General features: G+C 36.8%; 1 protein-coding gene across 1 annotated transcript in view; it reads left to right on the top strand.

Moving 5' to 3' along the window:
* Positions 1-20,628, top strand: part of EPHA6 (EPH receptor A6) — an 852,487-nt gene that overhangs the window by 350,740 nt on the left and 481,119 nt on the right. The window contains exon 5 of the mRNA XM_036850549.1: positions 19,612-19,947. Coding sequence (XP_036706444.1) covers positions 19,612-19,947 — 336 coding nt within the window. The remainder of the gene's footprint in view (positions 1-19,611; positions 19,948-20,628) is intronic.

The following is a 20,628-nucleotide window of genomic DNA, read 5'->3' as shown; positions in this document are numbered from 1 at the left end:
GGAAGCAGAGAGGTTTAATTCTGGTCATTGCTGAGCAGAGCTTTAGACAGGGAACAGCATGCTGTATTGCCATAGGGATTAAAAGAGAGAACCCCAAAGAAAGGTGAAAACTTTTGTCAGATCTCCCCTTGTCCAGCCACAGGAAAATCCCCTCTCAAGGCTTCTCTCTGCTATTTCCTTGAGGACTTCTTTTCCTTGTTTTAGGAAAAGCTTAGCATGGTGTACTAGTAAGTTCACCATCTTTTAGAGTCAAATTATCTGAGTGTAAACCTTGGCTTTGGTACTTACTAGCTATGTAGCCTTGGGCAAATTATTTAACCCTTTACCCTCTGTTGCACCATTCTTAGTGTTAATAACGGTACCTACCTCATTCTGTTGTTATTTATAATGATTAAATAAGTTAGTATTTGAAAAGTGCTATAAGAATAATACCTGGCACATAGCAGCTGCTATATAATTGTTTGGTACAGAAAGCTGTTCTCTCACAATTCATTTTGAAATAATATTTGATAAGTTAGTATTCAAGCTGTTAAATACTTTATGTTGATAGTATTATGCTGGGCTCACAGCTTCCATCATCTACATTCCTACAAATTGAAAGAAATAACGTACTGAATTTGTAAGACCTTTTCACAAAATATATTAAGTCCTCTACCTCTATGCATATCTAAGTAAAGTTTTTTGAATTATACTCTGACTAGGTGAGAGACCCTAGCAATTATTATAATATATGCAGAAAAAGCAAGGACCATAAACTCCAAAGCATCATACTTCCTAAAAACTGAAAGATTAGATTGTTAGGGAAGAAAAACCAGGAAAATGGCAAGCCAAGAGGTCATTGAACAATTAGAGTTAAGAGGACCAAGGTAACTTCACCAAGATACAGAACTTTTGAGGCCAAGGATCAAATAAGCAGTCAACCTTTCCGTTTTTCATTAACCGTAAACAATAGCCAAATTCTAATAGATTTTTAATAGATGGAAGCTCCCTTAACTTCTAGATCATGTGTCTCTGAATTAGCCATTCTTTATCACCTTTATTCCAATAATATATTATCTAAAGGTCAGAATTTGTGTCAGGTAGACAGTGATCACTTTCTGCTGTTTTTGACTTAGCATTTGAAGCTATGCTTTCAGAGAATCTTCCAGGCATTTAAAAGGAAGCTTTTTTTTTTAACTTGGTATCAGGGTCAGGGAGATTTTGAATGTTTGGATTTAAAAGAAAATGGAGGACCAAAATATTGAAAATGACTAAGACATTTGGCTAGTAAATGGCCTAGTAGGGAAAGAGCTCCTAGATAGGTATTGTATGTAATCATATGAGTGATTTGATTCTAAGGACCTCAAGAGATCTTTCCCTGCTCCTTAGCACTGTCATCAAAACAACAGCAACCCTTAAGTTTCTGGTACAACAAAGCATGTGACTTCACCATTAAGAGTTTTATAATTTCTTTGCATTTTCACTGTAGAGATAGGTATTTTTTTAAATTTCATAATCTTGAGACATATAATATATATGATATAATCACATAAATATTTTCATTAAGATTTTATTTTTAGAGCAGTTTTAGGTTAAGAACAAAATTAAGAGAAAGTATAGAAATTTCCCATATACCTCCCTCCTCCCAACCCAGACATGCATAGCCTTCCCATTATCAACATCCTCCACCAGAATTGTACATTTGTTATATTTGATGAACCTGTATTAACACATCATAGTCACCCAAAGTCCATAGTTTACACTAGGGTTCACTATTGGTGTTGTACATTGTTTGGGTTTGGACAAATGTATAATGACATGTATCAATCATAATAGTATCATACACAGGATTTTCAGTGCCCTAAAATCCTCTGGGCCTATATTCATCCTTTCCTCCTACCAACCCATGGCAACCACTTATTTTTGTGCTGTATCCATATATATATATGTATATGTTATATAATTTGAATCATATAGTAGAAGATTTCAGATTGGCTTCTTTCACTTAGTAATATGCAGTTAGGATTCTTCCATGTCTTTTCAAGGCTGGATAGCTCATCTATTTTTAGTGCTGAATAGTATTTCATTGTCTGGATATACCACAATTTGTCTATCCATTTACCTACTAAAGGACAGCTTGATTATTTTCCAGTTTCAGCAATTATGAATAAACTGCTATAAACATGCATGTGCAGGTTTTTGGATGGACATAAGTTTTCAACTCTTTTGAGTAAATACCTAGGAGTGTGATTGCTGAATCATATGGTAAGAATATGTTTAATTCTGTAAGAAACCACCAAACTGTACTATTCTGCATTCCTACAGTGAATGAGAGTTCCTGTTGCTCCACATCCTCATCAGCATTTAATGTTATCAGTGTTCTGGATTTTGGTTATTTCTAATAGGTGTGTAGTGGTACATCATTGTTGTTTCAATTTGCATTTTCTTGATGGCATGATGGGGGCCTCTTTTCATATGCTTATTTGCCATCAGTATATCTTCTTTGTTGAGGTGTACACATAAAGATTTTTAGGTGTTTCAAATGGCTACAGTTTAAAACAAAGATGTCTTATAATCAAAGCTAATCCCTCAAACATTGGCTGTGGAGGGGTGATCAAATCCTTCCATCTGTTAGGCTGGGCTATTATTGTTAACTTCCTCTTTTGATTTTTTGTTTCCACTAACTCCTTCCTCACCACCTGTAAGTGTACTCAAACTTCTATCATTAAATAATGTTCCCAGTCCAATAGTTTTTCTCCCAAAACAAGTACCTTGAAAAAGCAGTCTTCATCGGCTATGGCTACTTCTTCACACATTTTTAATTTCCTTTTTACTCTACTACATTCAGATTTTTGCTCTTCACTCTCCTGCAATCATGTTTTCCTTTGTGTAAACTGTGTAAGAAAATAAACTGTGTAAGAAAAATTCACCAATGATCTTATTTGCCATATTGTGTTAGAAACAGTTTTGTCTTGTTATTCATGACATTCAACTCTGTTGATCTCTTCTTTTTTCTTGAAACTATTTGTTCTCTTTTATTCTAAGACTTTGCAATCTCCCCTTTACCCATTTAATTTTCTGAACATCGTGTTTGTTACCATGGATAGTTTCTCTTCTTTTGCTCACCTGTTAAATACTAATTTTTCTCATGCTCCTTTCTTAGCTTTCTTATCTCATCACATGTTCTTAATCTCATGGCTTCAACTAGCACCTGTAAATAGATGATGCCTATATTTTTATCCATATCCCAATCTTCTCTCTTAAGGTCCAAAGTCACCTAGCCAACTCATTACGGGATCTGACAACCTGTGTGTCCCATAGAAACCTGCCCACATCTCAAATCTTGTATCGTACCATACTCTCCTTGGTTATTAAACTCATGAACTTCCATGATGCTGTACTTGTTCTCATCCTTAATGCCAGCAGTTTCCTCTACTCGAAGTGCTCTCCCTTTAGGTCCTCTTATGGTTGTTTTCTTTTTGGCAGTCAGGCTCAAATGTCAATTCTTAGGACAGGCATTTCCTGATCACCTGTTCAAAAATAGAATCCCTCCCAGTTACTCTTTTTTATATCATATATTTTATTTTTTATGCATTATGTCACTCTTTGAAAATATCTGATTTATTTTTACACTCACTTCCTTGTTTATTGTCATTCTAGCCATAGTAGATTACAAGGGGATCATGAATGTTCTTTCTTTACTGTGTCTCCAGCACTAATAATAGTACCTGGCACAAAATAAATACTAGGCACAAAATAAATAATAATACTAGGCACAAGATAAATAATAGTACCTGGCACAAAATAAGTACTAGGCACAAAATAAATATTCAAAGAATGAATAAACTAATAATTTTAGCTCACCTACAAAAGTCAATTTTATTACTTCCTACCTCAGCCTGCTCATCCATCCCAGCTTGTTTCCTTATCCTGGTGAATCCTCATCTACCCATGCATCCAAGCAAGAAAGCTTAGACTCATAACCCCTGTCCCTACCCTTGACGTGTCCAAGTAGTCACAAGGCTTGTCAGTTTTACTTCTTAATATTTCTTCTGTCCATTCCTTCATATCAACTCCTGGTCCTTTCCTTTTTGTTAAGGCCCTCAACTGTTTCTTGGGCTAATTTATAATATTTTGGCAAGTCTACTTCCTTTAGTCTTCCATCCCTCCAAACATTCCAAAGTATTAGAAAATATTATTTTTAAACAAAAACAAAACCTTGATCATATAACCACTTCTTCTGCATCACATCTTTCAAAGCCCAACACCTATCTGCCAAAACTGTAAGAATCAATCCAAGAACATCCAAAGTCCAGCCCTGGCCTCTTTCTCCATCTCTAATTTTAACTATATTAGGATCTCTCAAACAGTCCTAATATCCAGTTATACCAGCAACATACTTGTAAGTTTGGATCTTCTTGATTTTTAAAACATTGTTTTAAAAATCAAAAATGGATGTTTTTAAAACATTCATTGTGCTTCTCTTACATGAACTGCAAAGTATATTAAAGAAATTAAGAATAAGAAATTGAAAATGAAATGCTGAAGTGTTTTCTCTATTATCTTAATCTACTTCATAAACTCTTAACTTTATTTCTCAGGTGACTCATTAATGTATGTTCTGTGTTTTAAAGGATGAGCCGTGGGGGACACTCCACAATATCAGGTCTTGGTCAATTAGGGCTGCCTCTGAGAGCAGTTCAGAGCACAGGAGACCCTGCTGCCTGCCAAGAAGTCTGTTATCAAAATAACTGTCTAAGGCTTTTCTAGGGCAGAAGGGAAAAATGCTCACTAAGGTTGGAGAAACAAAGGACTATAGGAGTTACTAAGAAAGTACTTGTCAAGCAAGAAAGGAAGAGAGCATGAAAGGACTGAGAGAAATGAAGTGAGGGTCTAATATACAGATGCATAAAAAGTTAGACAAATGTAACTCCACAGTCATCGCATTTTCACTTTGATGTTTCTCATGTGTTTAAATCAATAGGAGGATTTTATTTTAGTTACTGAACAGGTGCTGGAAGATTAACACATTCAACAAACATTTGTGCTGCCTACTTAGAAAAGTTCAAAACATAAAATGCAAATCATATATATGGGTACTTCTATTGCACATCATTAAGGATTTCACTTTTCTTGGTCATCTAAGTATGTAGTCAAGTACCTTGAGTAAAACGGTTTCTTCCAATTTCATTCTTAATACATAGGCAAATACCATGTCTTTTTATCTTTATATTTGGTATACAGTGACAGTGGTTGGAATGAAAGTGTAAAAGTTGAATTTATTTTTGCTCTAAGGTTAACATTGTAAAACATGGCTTCTTTATTTCTGGAATGATTGGCCACTTGAGAAAGTCATTATTCTCTCACTCTTACTTTGAATAGAACAAATATTGTGTTGAGATGCATCAGGAAAAGTGTTCTTCCCCGTTTCATCTGCCCTACTCAGGTCCTCCACTCTGGGTGGGTATAGGATGCTCCCATACAGATGCCCCTGCTCTGCTTGCTATCTTTTCTTTTTTGCCCCATCGCTTTCGTTTCGCTTTCGCTTTCTCTTTCTCTTTCTCTTCCTCTCTCTCTCCCCTAAGCTTCTTTTGCATGGAAAAAAACATTCTGGTTCCTTGCTTTTCTGTCTCACAACTGAAAAAACAAAAGCGCAGCTGATTGCTTAGGTGACTGATTGTAAACACAAGGTAGCAGCCACAATTTTGCAGAAGCCAGAATGGGAGATATTGCATAAATGGATTTATTACCTTTGACAGGCTGTGTTATATTCTAGACTTGTTCTCATTATAGAAAATAACTCTAACTATTTACTTTATGTATGGCAGTAGTATATTTTTAAAATTAAAATGATCCTTATATTATAGGATAGATACCTGTATGTAATGAATCCCAGTTTCCCTGATACGGATCACTGATATAAGATGCCACTTGAGCTTCATGGAGTTGCCTAAACATAAATACTTTAATTTTTATTTCAGGCAAGGTTCTTTTACCAAATTACCTGGGAGAGGTTCCTCCATAGGAAGCGATATTAAGTGGTTATTCTGCTGATGCTGAAAAATTGAATTACCACTTGCTACCAGGGCGAATCTGTTCTGGGCATCTACAGTTGGAACTCAGAGAGAATTGTCCCATTTAATATAATCTACTTGTATACAACAGACCGCTTACCATGACTAATCCATAATTGGAAAGAGAACATTCATAATTATCCCTACGGTGCTATGCCTTTTGAGAAAGATTTATTAATTGGCTTTAATCTATTCATTTATTGTTTTGCTTTTCCCTCCCAAAATATGACAGTGCTTAGTCTCATCATATTTCTCTTATTTCTAATGAGTATTTAATTAAAAATAACTGACTCAGACACAGAAAGGGCTGTATGTAGGTGTACAAGATTTTTTTATTCGTGATATTTAGCGAAACTGGATGATTTTTTACTCAAAACACCCAAGCTCAGGCTGCTCATGATTTCATTTGTGTTTTAGTGTGCTTTTATTATGAATGTGGTTTTGCTGTTTAACTCTTGACCTACACAATTATAGCATATTTCTGTAGTTTTTAGAATTAGTTATTCTATGGGTTTATATTGAAGATTTTTTCTGCATCGATGAAAATAGTTGATAACTGTTTTTATGAATTTTTCCAAGGTAAAATTATGTCCACGCTCTATGGCATAGAAATTTGGAGTCACAAATGCTTAGTTTTCAAGTTTTGAGTGTCTATGGAACTGTATTTTGAGAAGCTTTTATTCCTTCCCAAAGAGAATATGGGTGGCTGTCCACTTTGCTATGGGTTTTTATTAGTTACTACCAGTTTTCATAATATAAACATCCCCTTCCACTTCTTACATGATTTTCAAGTCACATGGTTCTATCTTGAATCAATAACACTGGATTCTTGCAAAGATTATAACCTTGAACTCTCTGCTCTCCAATATTTTTCAAAATTTGCACTATGTGAAAAATAATTCTTGTAGGGTTGCACAAAACTATGCATTCTATTCATCTTAGTTAAAGCACATGCTTGGATCAAGCTAGACCAGAATAGACCTGTATACAAGAGTACATATATTTCAGTGCAATATGTACATTTGGTAAGCAACAGTCACCTTTTCTATAAAACGGGGATATAATTAACTACCTTACAGGTTTATTGTGATAATTGAATGAAATAAATCATGTGAAATATTAAGTACACTCAGAACAAAAAAGTGCTAAAAAATTTTGGTTTTATATATATATATATTTTTTAAACATCTTTATTGAAGTATAATTGCCTTACAATGGTGTGTTAGCTTCTGCTTTATAACAAAGTGAATCAGTTATACATATACAATATGTTCCCATTTCTCTTCCCTCTTGCATCTCCCTCCCTCCCACCCTCCCCATCCCACCCCTCTAGGTGGTCACAAAGCACCGAGCTGATCTCCCTGTGCTATGCGGCTGCTTCCCACTAGCTATCTATTTTACATTTGGTAGTGTATATATGTCCATGACACTCTCTTATCCTGTCACATCTCACCCCACCCCCTCCCCATATCCTCAAGTCCATTCTCTAGTAGGTCTGTGTCTTTATTCCCGTCTTGCCACTAGGTTCTTCATGGCCTTTTTTTTTTTCTCCTTAGATTCCGTATATATGTGTTAGCATACTGTATTTGTTTTTCTCTTTCTGACTTACTTCACTCTGTATGACAGACTCTAACTCCATCCACCTCATTACAAATACCTCCATTTCATTTCATTTTATGGCTGAGTAATATTCCATTGTATATATGTGCCACATCTTCTTTATCCATTCATCTGTCGATGGACATTTAGGTTGCTTCCATGTCCTGGCTATTGTAAATAGAGCTGCAGTGAACATTTTGGTACATGACTCTTTTTGACCTATGGTTTTCTCAGGGTATATGCCCAGTAGTGGGATTGCTGGGTCGTATGGTAGTTCTATTTGTAGTTTTTTAAGGAACCTCCATACTGTTCTCCATAGTGGCTGTATCAATTTACATTCCCACCAATAGTGCAAGAGTGTTCCCTTTCCTCCACACCCTCTCCAGCATTTATTGTTTCTAGATTTTTTGATGATGGCCATTCTGACCGGTGTGAGATGATATCTCATTGTAGTTTTGATTTGCATTTCTCTAATGATTAATGATGTTGAGCATTCTTTCATGTGTCTGTAGGCCATCTGTATATCTTCTTTGGAGAAATGTCTGTTTAGGTCTTCTGCCCATTTTTGGATTGGGTTGTTCGTTTTTTTGTTATTGAGCTGCATGAGCTGCTTGTAAATCTTGGAGATTAATCCTTTGTCAGTTGCTTCATTTGCAAATATTTTCTCCCATTCTGATGGTTGTCTTTTGGTCTTGTTTATGGTTTCCTTTGCTGTGCAAAAGCTTTTAAGTTTCATTAGATCCCATTTGTTTATTTGTGTTCTTATTTCCATTTCTCTGGGAGCTGGGTCAAAAAGAATCTTGCTGTGATGTATGTCATAGAGTGTTCTGCCTATGTTTTCCTCTAAGAGTTTGATAGTGTCTGCCCTTACACTTAGGTCTTTAATCCATTTTGAGTTTATTTTTGTGCATGGTGTCAGGGAGTGTTCTAATTTCATACTTTTACATGTACCTGTCCAATTTTCCCAGCACCACTTATTGAAGAGGCTGTCTTTTCTCCACTGTATATGCTTGCCTCCTTTATCAAAGATAAGGTGACCATATGTGTGTGGGTTTATCTCTGGGCTTTCTATCCTGTTCCATTGATCAATATTTCTGTTTTTGTGCCAGTACCAAACTGTCTTGATTACTGAAGCTTTGTAATATAGTCTGAAGTCAGGGAGCCTGATTCCCCCAGCTCCATTTTTCGTTCTCAAGATTGCTTTGGCTATTCGGGGTCTTTTGTGTTTCCATACAAATTGTGAAATTTTTTGTTCGAGTTCTGTGAAAAATGCCAGTGGTAGTTTGATAAGGATTGCATTGAATCTGTAGATTGCTTTGGGTAGTAGAGTCATTTTCACAATGTTGATTCTTCCAATCCAGGAACATGGTATATCTCTCCATCTATTTGTATCATCTTTAATTTCTTCCATCAGTGTCTTATAATTTTCTGCATACAGGTCTTTTGTCTCCTTAGGTAGGTTTATTCCTAGATATTTTATTCTTTTTGTTGCAATGGTAAACGGGAGTGTTTTCTTAACTTCATTTTCAGATTTTTCGTCATTAGTGTATAGAAATGCAAGAGATTTCTGTGCGTTAATTTTGTATCCTGCTACTTTACCAAATTCATTGATTAGCTCTAGGAGTTTTCTGGTAGCATCTTTAGGATTCTCTATGTATAGTATCATGTGATCTGCAAATAGTGACAGCTTTACTTCTTCTTTTGTGATTTGGATTCCTTTTATTTCTTTGTCTTCTCTGATTGCTGTGGCTAACACTTCCAAAACTATGTTGAATAATAGTGGTGAGAGTGGGCAACCTTGTCTTGTTCCTGATCTTAGTGGAAATGGTTTCAGTTTTTCACCATTGAGGACAATGTTGGCTGTGGGTTTGTCATATATGGCCTTTATTATGTTGAGGAAAGTTCCCTCTATGCCTACTTTCTGCAGGGCTTTTATCATAAATGGGTGTTGAATTTTTTCAAAAGCTTTCTCTGCATCTATTGAGATGATCATATGGTTTTTCTCCTTCAATTTGTTAATATGGTGTATCACATTGATTGATTTGCGTATGTTGAAGAATCCTTGCATTCCTGGGATAAACCCCACTTGATCATGGTGTATGATCCTTTTAATGTACTGTTGGATTCTGTTTGCTAGTATTTTGTTGAGGATTTTTGCATCTATGTTCATCAGTGATATTGGCCTGTAGTTTTCTTTCTTTGTGACATCTTTGTCTGGTTTTGGTATCAGGGTGATGGTGGCCTCGTAGAATGAGTTTGGGAGTGTTCCTCCCTCTGCTGTATTTTGGAAGAGTTTGAGAAGGATAGGTGTTAGCTCTTCTCTAAATGTTTGATAGAATTCGCCTGTGAAGCCATCTGGTCCTGGGCTTTTGTTTGTTAGAAGGTTTTTAATCACAGTTTCAATTTCAGTGCTTGTGATTGGTCTGTTCATATTTTCTATTTCTTCCTGGTTCAGTCTCGGCAGTTTGTGCATTTCTAAGAATCTGTCCATTTCTTCCAGGTTGTCCATTTTATTGGCATAGAGTTGCTTGTAGTAATCTCTCATGATCGTTTGTATTTCTGCAGTGTCAGTGGTTACTTCTCCTTTTTCATTTCTAATTCTATTGATCTGAGTCTTCTCCCTTTTTCTCTTGATGAGTCTGGCTAATGGCTTATCAATTTTGTTTATCTTCTCAAAGAACCAGCTTTTAGTTTCATTGATTTTTGCTATCGTTTCCTTCATTTCTTTTTCATTTATTTCTGACCTGATCTTTATAATTTCTTTCCTTCTGCTGGCTTTGGGGTTTTTTTGTTCTTCTTTCTCTAATTGCTTTAGGTGCAAGGTTAGGTTGTTTATTCGAGATGTTTCCTGTTTCTTGAGGTAGGCTTGTATTGCTATAAACTTCCCTCTTAGCACTGCTTTTGCTGCGTCCCATAGGTTTTGGGTCGTCGTATCTCCATTGTCATTTGTTTCTAGGTATTTTTTGATTTCCCCTTTGATTTCTTCAGTGATCACTTCGTTATTAAGTAGTGTATTGTGTAGCCTCCATGTGTTTGTATTTTTTACAGATCTTTTCCTGTAATTGATATCTAGTCTCATAGCGTTGTGGTCGGAAAAGATACTTGATACGATTTCAATTTTCTTAAATTTACCAAGGCTTGATTTGTGACCCAAGATATGATCTATCCTGGAGAATGTTCCATGAGCACTTGAGAAAAATGTGTATTCTGTTGTTTTTGGGTGGAATGTCCTATAAATATCAATTAAGTCCATCTTGTTTAATGTATCATTTAAAGCTTGTGTTTCTTTATTTATTTTCATTTTGAATGATCTGTCCATTGGTGAAAGTGGGGTGTTAAAGTCCCCTACTATGATTGTGTTGCTGTCGATTTCCCCTTTTATGGCTGTTAGTATTTGCCTTATGTATTGAGGTGCTCCTATGTTGGGTGCATAAATATTTACAATTGTTATACCTTCCTCTTGGATTGATCCCTTGATCATTATGTAGTGTCCTTCTTTGTCTCTTGTAATAGTCTTTATTTTAAAGTCTATTTTGTCTGATATGAGAATTGCTACTCCAGCTTTCTTTTGATTTCCATTTGCATGGAATATCTTTTTCCATCCCCTCACTTTCAGTCTGTATGTGTCTCTAGGTCTGAAGTGGGTCTCTTGTAGACAGCATATATATGGGTCTTGTTTTTGTATCCATTCAGCCAGCCTGTGTCTTTTGGTGGGAGCATTTAATCCATTTACATTCAAGGTAATTATCGATATGTATGTTCCTATTCCCATTTTCTTAAATGTTTTGGGTTTGTTATTGTAGGTGTTTTCCTTCTCGTGTTTCTTGCCTAGAGAAGTTCCTTTAGCATTTGTTGTAAAGCTGGTTTGGTGGTGCTGAACTCTCTCAGCTTTTGCTTGTCTGTAAAGGTTTTAATTTCTCCATCCCATCTGAATGAGATCCTTGCTGGGTAGAGTAATCTTGGTTGTAGGTTTTTCTCCTTCATCACTTTAAGTATATCCTGCCACTCCCTTCTGGCTTGCAGAGTTTCTGCTGAAAGATCAGATGTTAACCTTATGGGGATTACCTTGTGTGTTATTTGTTGTTTTTCCCTTGCTGCTTTTAATATGTTTTCCTTATATTTAATTTCTGACAGTTTGATTAATATGTGTCTTGGCGTGTTTCTCCTTGGGTTTATCCTGTATGGGACTCTCTGTGCTTCCAGGACTTGATTAACTATTTCCTTTCCCATATTAGGGAAGTTTTCAACTATAATCTCTTCAAATATTTTCTCAGTCCCTTTCTTTTTCTCTTCTTCTTCTGGGACCCCTATAATTCGAATGTTGGTGCGTTTAATGTTGTCCCAGAAGTCTCTGAGTCTGTCCTCAGTTCTTTTCATTCTTTTTTCTTTATCCTGCTCTGCAGTAGTTATTTCCACCATTTTATCTTCCAGGTCACTTATCCTTTCTTCTGCCTCAGTTATTCTGCTATTGATCCCATCTAGAGTATTTTTAATTTCATTTATTGTGTTTTTCATCATTGCTTTGTTCCTCTGTAGTTCTTCTACGTCCTTGTTAAATGTTTCTTGCATTTTGTCTATTCTATTTCCCAGATTTTGGATCATCCTTACTATCATTATTCTGAATTCTTTTTCAGGTAGACTACCTATTTCCTCTTCATTTGTTAAGTCTGGTGTGTTTTGACCCTGCTCCTTCATCTGCTGTGTGTTTTTCTGTCGTCTCATTTTGCTTATCTTACCGTGTTTGGGGTCTCCTTTTCACAGGCTGTAGGTTCGTAGTTCCCATTGTTTTTGGTATCTGTCCCCAGTGGCTAAGGTTGGTTCAGTGGGTTGTGTAGGCTTCCTGGTGGAGGGAACTAGTGCCTGAGCTCTGGTGGATGAGGCTGGATCTTGTCTTTCTGGTGGGCACGTCCACGTCTGGTGGTGTATTTTGGGGTATCTGTGGCCTTATTATGATTTTAGGCAGCCTCTCTGCTAATGGATGGGGCTGTGTTCCTGTCTTGCTAGTTGTTTGGCATAGGGTGTTCAGCACTGTAGCTTGCTGGTCATTGAGTGATGCTGGGTCTTGATGTTGAGATGGAGATCTCTGAGAGATTTTTGCCGTTTGGTATTACGTGGAGCTGGGAGGTCTCTTGTGGACCAGTGTCCTGAAGTTGGCTCTCCCACCTCAGAGGTACGGCCCTGATGCCTGGCTGGAGCACCAAGAGCCTTTCGTCCACACGGCTCAGAGTAAAAGGGAGAAAAAATAGAAAGAAAGAAAGAAAGAGGCTATAATATAGTGAAGTAAAATAAAGCTATTATAAAGCAAAGCTATACAGACAAAATCTCACCCAGAAGCTTATACATATACACTCACAAAAAAAGGAAAAGGGGAAAAATTAATATATCCTGCTCCCAAAGTCCACCTCGTGAATTTGGGATGATTCGTTGTCTATTCAGGTATTCAACAGATGCAGGCACATCAAGTTGTTTGTGGAGCTTTAATCTGCTGCTTCTGAGGCTGCTGGGAGAGATTTCCCCTTCTCTTCTCTATTCGCACAGCTCCCGGGGTTCAGCTTTGGATTTGGACCCGCCTCTGCATGTAGGTCGCCTGAGGGCGTCTGTTCCCCGCCCAGACAGGACGGGGTTAAAGGAGCAGCTGCTTCGGGGGCTCTGGCTCACCCAGGCCGCGGGGAGGGAGGGGTACGGAGGAGGCGGGGCGAGCCTGCAGCGTCAGAGGCCGGCGTGACGTTGCACCAGCCTGAGGCGCGCCGTGCACCAGCCTGAGGCACGCCGTGCGTTCTCCCGGGGAAGTTGTCCCTGGATCATGGGACCCTGGCAGTGGCGGGCTGCACAGGCTCCCGGGAGGGGTGGTGTGGAGAGTGACCTGTGTTCGCACACAGGATTTTTGGAGGCGGCAGCAGCAGCCCCAGCGTCTCACGCCCGTCTCTGGGGTCCGCGCTGATAGCAGCGGCTCGCGCCAGTCTCTGGAGTTCGTTTAGGCGGCGCTCTGAGTCCCCTCTCCTTGCGCGCCGCGAAACAAAGAGGCAAGAAGAAGTCTCTTGCCTCTTCGGCAGCTGCAGACTTTTTCCCGGTCTCCCTCCCGGCTAGCTGTGGTGCGCCAACCCCTTCAGGCTGTGTTCATGCCGCCAGCCCCAGTCCTCTCCCTGCGATCTGACGGAAGCCCGAGCCTCAGCTCCCAGCCCCGCCTGCCCCAGCGGATGAGCAGACAAGCCTCTTGGGCTGGTGAGTGCTGGTCGGCACTGATCCTCCGTGCGGGAATCTCTCCGCTTTGCCCTCCGCACCCCTGTGGCTGCGCTCTCCTCCATGGCTCTGAAGCTTCCCCCCTCTGCCACCCGCAGTCTCTGCCCGCGAAGGGGCTTCCTAGTGCGTGGAAATCTTTCCTCCTTCACAGCTCCCTCCCACTGGTGCAAGTGCTGTCCCTATTCTTTTGTCTCTGTTATTTCTTTTTTCTTTTGCCCTACCCAAGTACGGGGGGAGTTTCTTGCCTTTTGGGAGGTCTGACGTTTTCTGCCAGCGTTCAGTGGGTGTTCTGTAGGAGCAGTTCCATGTGTAGATGTATTTCTACTGTATCTGTGGGAAGGAAGGTGATCTCCGCGTCTTACTCTTCCGCCATCTTCTCTCCTCCCAGGTTATATATTTTTGAATACATGCCTACAATGTATAAAAGTAGTCAGCTCTGCCTGAGGACAATGCGAAGGTGTCACAAAGGGGGTAAACACCTAAATCAGAACATGAAGGATGAGTAGGAATTTTCAACAGAGCAAAAAAAAGTAAGGGAACAGTATGTGCAAAGGCATTGAGATGCAGCAAAAGGGAGAAAGAGGCTAAGGGATGGGCCTAGTTATAAAGACAAATGTAGACGAGGTTGAGAGATTTAGATATTATTCTGGAAGTGAATGGTATTTAGTATATTAGATTTCTTTTTTTATTTTTGTTTCCTTTAACTATGAGTCTTAGAAATAAGGGAAAATGTAGCAAGAATTATCTAAGTCTTCATTCACGGTATTATGAAAACACTAATGGACAAGTCTTAATTTTAGACATCAATTTAGTTACTGAAGTAACTACAATAATATTGAAAAAATGAGAATATGTAGAATTCAAAGGATTTGAAGTGCACATGTTTCTGTATCTTGAGCAGTATTTATCTTGAAGATTTAATTTTCAGTTACTCTTCCGTAAATGTTTTTAAATGCTTTAAGGTAACATTATTAAAAGAAATCTGTTGTAGGAAGGCAATAAATTGCTCTCTAATTTGTGTGTTTTGAAAATTTGCATTTGACAGTACTCTCTAAGCAAAGCACTATAAAACATTTTTCTATTTATAGGATGAATACATTGTGACAGAAAATGTGATAGAAAAAAAAATCTAAACATAAAAAGACCTAGGTATCATCCTACCACTAATACATTTCATGACCTTGACATAATTACAAAACTTTCCTGGGCCTCATTTCTTTATCTGAATAAGTTGATTTAGTTCCTTCCCTGTGGTGAGCTTGAAGCCCGAGTTTTATGATTATTCATCATCCATTTCCAAATATACAAACATTTTATGAACAAAACATTGATAGAGCACATAGTGGTTTAGATATGAATACAAAATTTTGTTTATAGGGCTCCTATTGAATACCTTTTTCAAAGATTATATAGTAAGGATAGTAGATTAATAACATAACTACAGATAAAGTTAAAATTGATAGTGATAGTGCAAAGAATGAAATGACTTTTAGAGTTTTAAATTATGTCTATATGCAGATCTGACAACTGATATTTTTAGTACATTATTAAAGTCTGGAGATGTACTTTTTCATTTATTCATATAATTTACTCCTTTGCAAAACATTTGCCTAAACATGTATAGATGATTCTATATATATATATACATATATATATATATATTCTGATGTTCTCTTTGGCATAGGTAAACGTAGAACTATTTTTCTCTCATTCGTAAACTCAGATGTAAATAATATGCTCTTTATTAGGAAACTGTACTATAAAGTCTTGGTAGTCATTAAATTAACAAACACATTTTTAAAAAATATTTATTTATTTATTTATTTGGCTGTGCTGAATCTTAGTTGCGGCATGTGGGATCTAGTTCCCTGACCAGGGATTGAACCCGGGTCCACTGCATTGGGAGCGTGGAGTCTTAGCCACACGACCACCAGGGAAGTCCCCAACGAACACATTTAAATTATTGCCAGGTAGTAAGTTAAGAACTGGAAAATATAGTTTAATAAAATTTAATAGGCAATAGCCTTTAATGATTTTCAGTTATTTGGATCAAATTTTCATTGTTCTTAAGGTTAAAAAATGCATCTGTAAGCCACAATTAGTTATAGAGTTAATGGGTGAATGAATAGTCGCTCTTCAGTTAATATGAAAAATACCCCTGTTTATTAATGAGTTAATATATTTCTGTAATTATAAGCATAAAGTATGAAATCTACAGCAAAGTATGTAGTAACTGAAATGTGACCCCTAAGTTTGCTCTCCTTCAGTGTCAACCTTTATTTAAAGGGTGTTCTGCAGATGCTAGTATTCCTTCATAGGCTTCTTAGAAAATAAGATTCCATGAATAAAGGTTTGGGAAATGTTGGATTAAACAAAGTGAAGCAAATTGTGTTTGTTTTGTTTCAGCGTCAACCTGCCAGAGGAATCTTAATTTGAGCGCTGAACTCATTTTTTTTGTGATGTCTCATGGGACTAGAGATATTATGCAGGATGTATTTTGGGAAATATAGTTCTGTTTAAAACATTTTACATAAAGAAAAAACTTAAATTAAATTTAAAAAATTGTAGCTCACCTGGCCTCTGCTACTCTGAGAGGAAGATGGGGGCTGCAGGGCCAGATGCTCTTCTGGGGAGGGACAGGACCGCACTGCCACAAGCTTCTCAGAAGTTTACTATTAGAGCACTATTTCTTTATTCTTTAAATGTGTAAAGGGGAAATCCAAATTGAAGCCAAAAAAAAAAAAAAGAAGATTGAAAGTGTGTTTTTTTAATAGAAATAAAATTGTAATTTTTATTTAAGTTTGTTACATGATGGGCTAGAAAAACAGCTAGCTGCAAATTAGGATAACTGTCCTTTTCTTATGAGGTTGGTTTGGAGGGTGTAGTGTGGAGATAGCTTTTTTCTATGTGAATTACTTGTTTCCTTTAAGGAAAAGAAATCAACATAAGAAAATCCCTGAGAGTTTTCAGTACAGATGTCTCCAAAAGAGTTATTACTGCCAAGATTTTTTTTCCCTGTGTGTCACATAATCTTTGTATAATTTATAAATGATAACAAAGCAGTCAGGCCACATTCATAAAAGCCCAGTGACACATAATTTAGTTGAATCTGAGGATTAGAATTAATTGTCTCTCTTTGTTCTAAGTTCTAAATCTTAGTAATTGATTCATGCATGTCATTACAGCTTAATATTTGCATGAAATCACAGTTTAGCTGGCATAATTTAACAGCAATTAAAAACCTATTTAATTGTCATGCAAATTGGTATGAGAGCCCTTGAGGAAGAAGGGTGTCTGCCGTTTTTATTTAAGTATCTCTAGGCGGACAGTCATATACTTGCAGACACCCATAACATAATTGATAACATTCTTCCTGTTCTTGGAAATGTAAGTGAATAATAATTCATGTTTTTCCATTATAAATAAGAGAAAAGAACAACAATATGATTATGTCATTCTGTAGGAAGACATTATTATGATAATGATAATGAATCTTTATCTCCTAGCCATGAGTCTAGGTTGGAGGTAAAGAACTATGCCTATCCCTGTGCTCTAGTTTATAATCCCTTCCATATTTTCCTTTCTGAAGGTAGACATTTCTATAACTCTCTGGAACATGAAATGACATAAAGCAAGGTATGGAGAAACCTTTTAGAAAAACTAACTGCCCCTTTTCTAGGTCTAGCTTTAGGGGGTATACATATAGGTGTCTGAGTCCTACCCATTAGGTTGCTAATATCAGGATCCAGCAAAATGAAAAAGGAAAATATAATCCTTCTTAATATCTCAAAGCCAATACACAGTCATATAGATTTAGGAGTGATGTTATGCTACTCTAACAGTATATAACAGATCTTGCTACTGAGTCCTCTGTACTCATTTAGACCATTCCCCACACTGCAGCCAGAAAGCTGTTTTTGAAACACATGTAGATAGAATCTGTTAGTTTCTTCCTGTTAAGTATAGAAACATATTCAGACTCATTCCAATGAGCCAGCAGTCTGGCATTATCCGACCCCTTCCTGTTCCTTAAAACTCACTTCTTGCTTCCTCCTTCTGCATTCTAGCCACAGGGATCTTCTGACAGTTCCGTGACTATTTTTAAGTCTTTTTTGACTAAAGAGCCACACATCTTCTACCTCTAATATTCTTCCCACCCCTCTGAACATCTTCCACATCACCTATATGAGGCCTTCTCAGAATGTTTCTCAGGTTATTTCAGCTCCTTTCCTTTTGATTTCTGTAACTGCACTTACTATAATTTGAATTTTATTCTTCTGTTTGTGTGTGTGTATTTGTGTTTATCTAGCCATTCAGCTAAAATGTTAATAACAAGAAAGCAGAAATAACTTTTATCACATTCATGCTGTAAGCCCAAGATCTAGCAGAATATCTGGCACACATAATAGTCACTAAAAATATATATATTTAATGAATGAATGACCATATCTTGAAATCCAAAAGAAGCTTATATCAAAAATTGAATTTCTTTCTATGGAGAGAATGTCACAGAGAATTCTTTCCCTCCTTCTAAGCAAATTTTCTTGATAGCAGAAATTTAAAGAACTGTTTAGATTTCTTAAAACTAAGCTTTTTAAAATATGGCAGGAATGTTAATTAGTTATTTATGCAGTAAATTATTTTTCAAAATATCTGTCATAAGCACAGTCTCTTACAGAAAGGATTCTGTGGTATTTCGCAACATAGCACATAGCACAGTGCCAGGCACCTAGTAGACCTTCAGTTAATATTTGTTCAGTGAATGATATAAAACTGAGGTTTGAAGGACTCGGATAAGTGTAAAAGATTATTGACACAATTTTAAGAAAAGGCTGGAATAGTTAAAGGATATAAATACTCTATGTAGTGTGATCCGTATGGAAAAATAATGAGAAAAAGGAGAGCAGATGCTCATCCACCATCCATGAGAAACATGGTTTGTGCACTCTTGATGATGAATAAGAGGATTCTGTGGGTCTCTTTATAAGCTTCTAAGGACACACTTACTTATGTTTAGTAGAGTTAATCTAAATAAAAGTCTAGGTACCATTTCTTATGTATACACCCTTTTATCCCTTCCGTATAATGCTTTTGTCCCATGAAATTGGCAGGACCTAGTAAAAGCCTTTATGCTGCCTCCAGTTTCCCTTCCTCTTCCCCTTCTTCCAAACTGTCTGTCCACCCTGAGTTTATGGCCATTTATTCTCAGCCTGTGAGAAAAAGATTCTTAGAGAGATTGTCCAGAAAAATGCATGGGAGTTTTAGTTATACATCAAGCATAGTTTGAGGACTGAAAGACTGAACACAGCATGTTTTATCTATGCATGTTACTATTTTTTCAAAATTTAAAAATGATGATGTAATTATTAAGATGTATTTAAAACCATCACATAATTTAAAATAATGTTTTGTTATATATTTTCAGTCAACAAATTTAAAAAGTATAATTACTGTATCTTTTGGAGATCTGTGGCTTTTGATATTAAATACTGAAATTCATATACCAAAAGTTAAGATATAGACCATCTTCACCCCTAAGACTCCACTCTTACTAAACTAACTCAGATATTTTTAACCATATTTCTTTATGGTTTCCATCAGAAGAAAGAGCTCAAACTAATATAAAAGACCAGCAAGTGTTTATTGATGACGTTTTCAAGTTAGCACCATAATTCATTGTCCTATACATGTACATTTGTTTTTTAATTGCTTTCTCTAGGGCCACCTTCAGCTCCTAGGAATGTGGTTTTTAACATCAATGAAACGGCCCTTATTTTGGAATGGAGCCCACCAAGTGACACAGGAGGGAGAAAAGATCTCACATACAGTGTAATCTGTAAGAAATGTGGCTTAGACACCAGCCAGTGTGAGGACTGTGGTGGAGGACTCCGCTTCATCCCAAGACATACTGGCCTGATCAACAATTCTGTGATAGTACTTGACTTTGTGCCTCACGTGAATTACACCTTTGAAATAGAAGCCATGAATGGAGTTTCTGAGTTGAGTTTTGCTCCCAAGCCATTCACAGCTATTACAGTGACCACGAATCAAGATGGTAAGTTCCACTGTTGTTCTCTCAAAATTTGTCTATAATTCCCTTTTGATGCTTAATATCCCTGGTGGACCTATATTCACTGAGGTGCAATTGTACACTCTATACATTATAGGGATGATTTTCTGATTGTTGTTCTTATTGTTTCCCAAGGTGCAGAAAGATATTTTTGATATTACTTCTTAGTAGTATGGTCAATTAGATATAAAGCTTCTCTTTAATATCTATGCATTTATGTTTTTGATATAATCCTATACTGACATATCTTAATGAGCAAGTCTATATTACTTATCAACAAACATCAGACATAAATAAAATGTTGCTATATGAATTGAAATTCAGTTGCCGTACTTATGCAGCCATCTCTTTTCCATGTCAAATAAGGAAATAGTAAGAATTTATGCTAATTATAATTCATATCTATATTGTAAAAACAATGCAGCCAGCAAACCTAACCATAATCCACTCCTAAAAGAAACAGCAAAAAATATCCAGAAATGTGTCTAAATGCTGTTGTTTAGGTGCAGTTCTGTGTTAAAAATAGTTAAACTGTCTTTTTTAAAAACTCCAATTGCTTTCAGCTAAATGGTCCCTTTTAACACTACAGGTTTTACTGCAGTGTAGTTAAGCGCGAATAGGCCTATGATTTTTATAAGTATATATTCTCTTTAATTCCCCCCATAA

Source organism: Balaenoptera musculus, chromosome 4 (assembly GCF_009873245.2).
Source record: "Balaenoptera musculus isolate JJ_BM4_2016_0621 chromosome 4, mBalMus1.pri.v3, whole genome shotgun sequence".
Taxonomy (NCBI): domain Eukaryota; kingdom Metazoa; phylum Chordata; class Mammalia; order Artiodactyla; family Balaenopteridae; genus Balaenoptera; species Balaenoptera musculus.
Note: the sequence above shows the minus strand (reverse complement) of the source record. Positions and strands in the feature narration are given on the sequence as shown.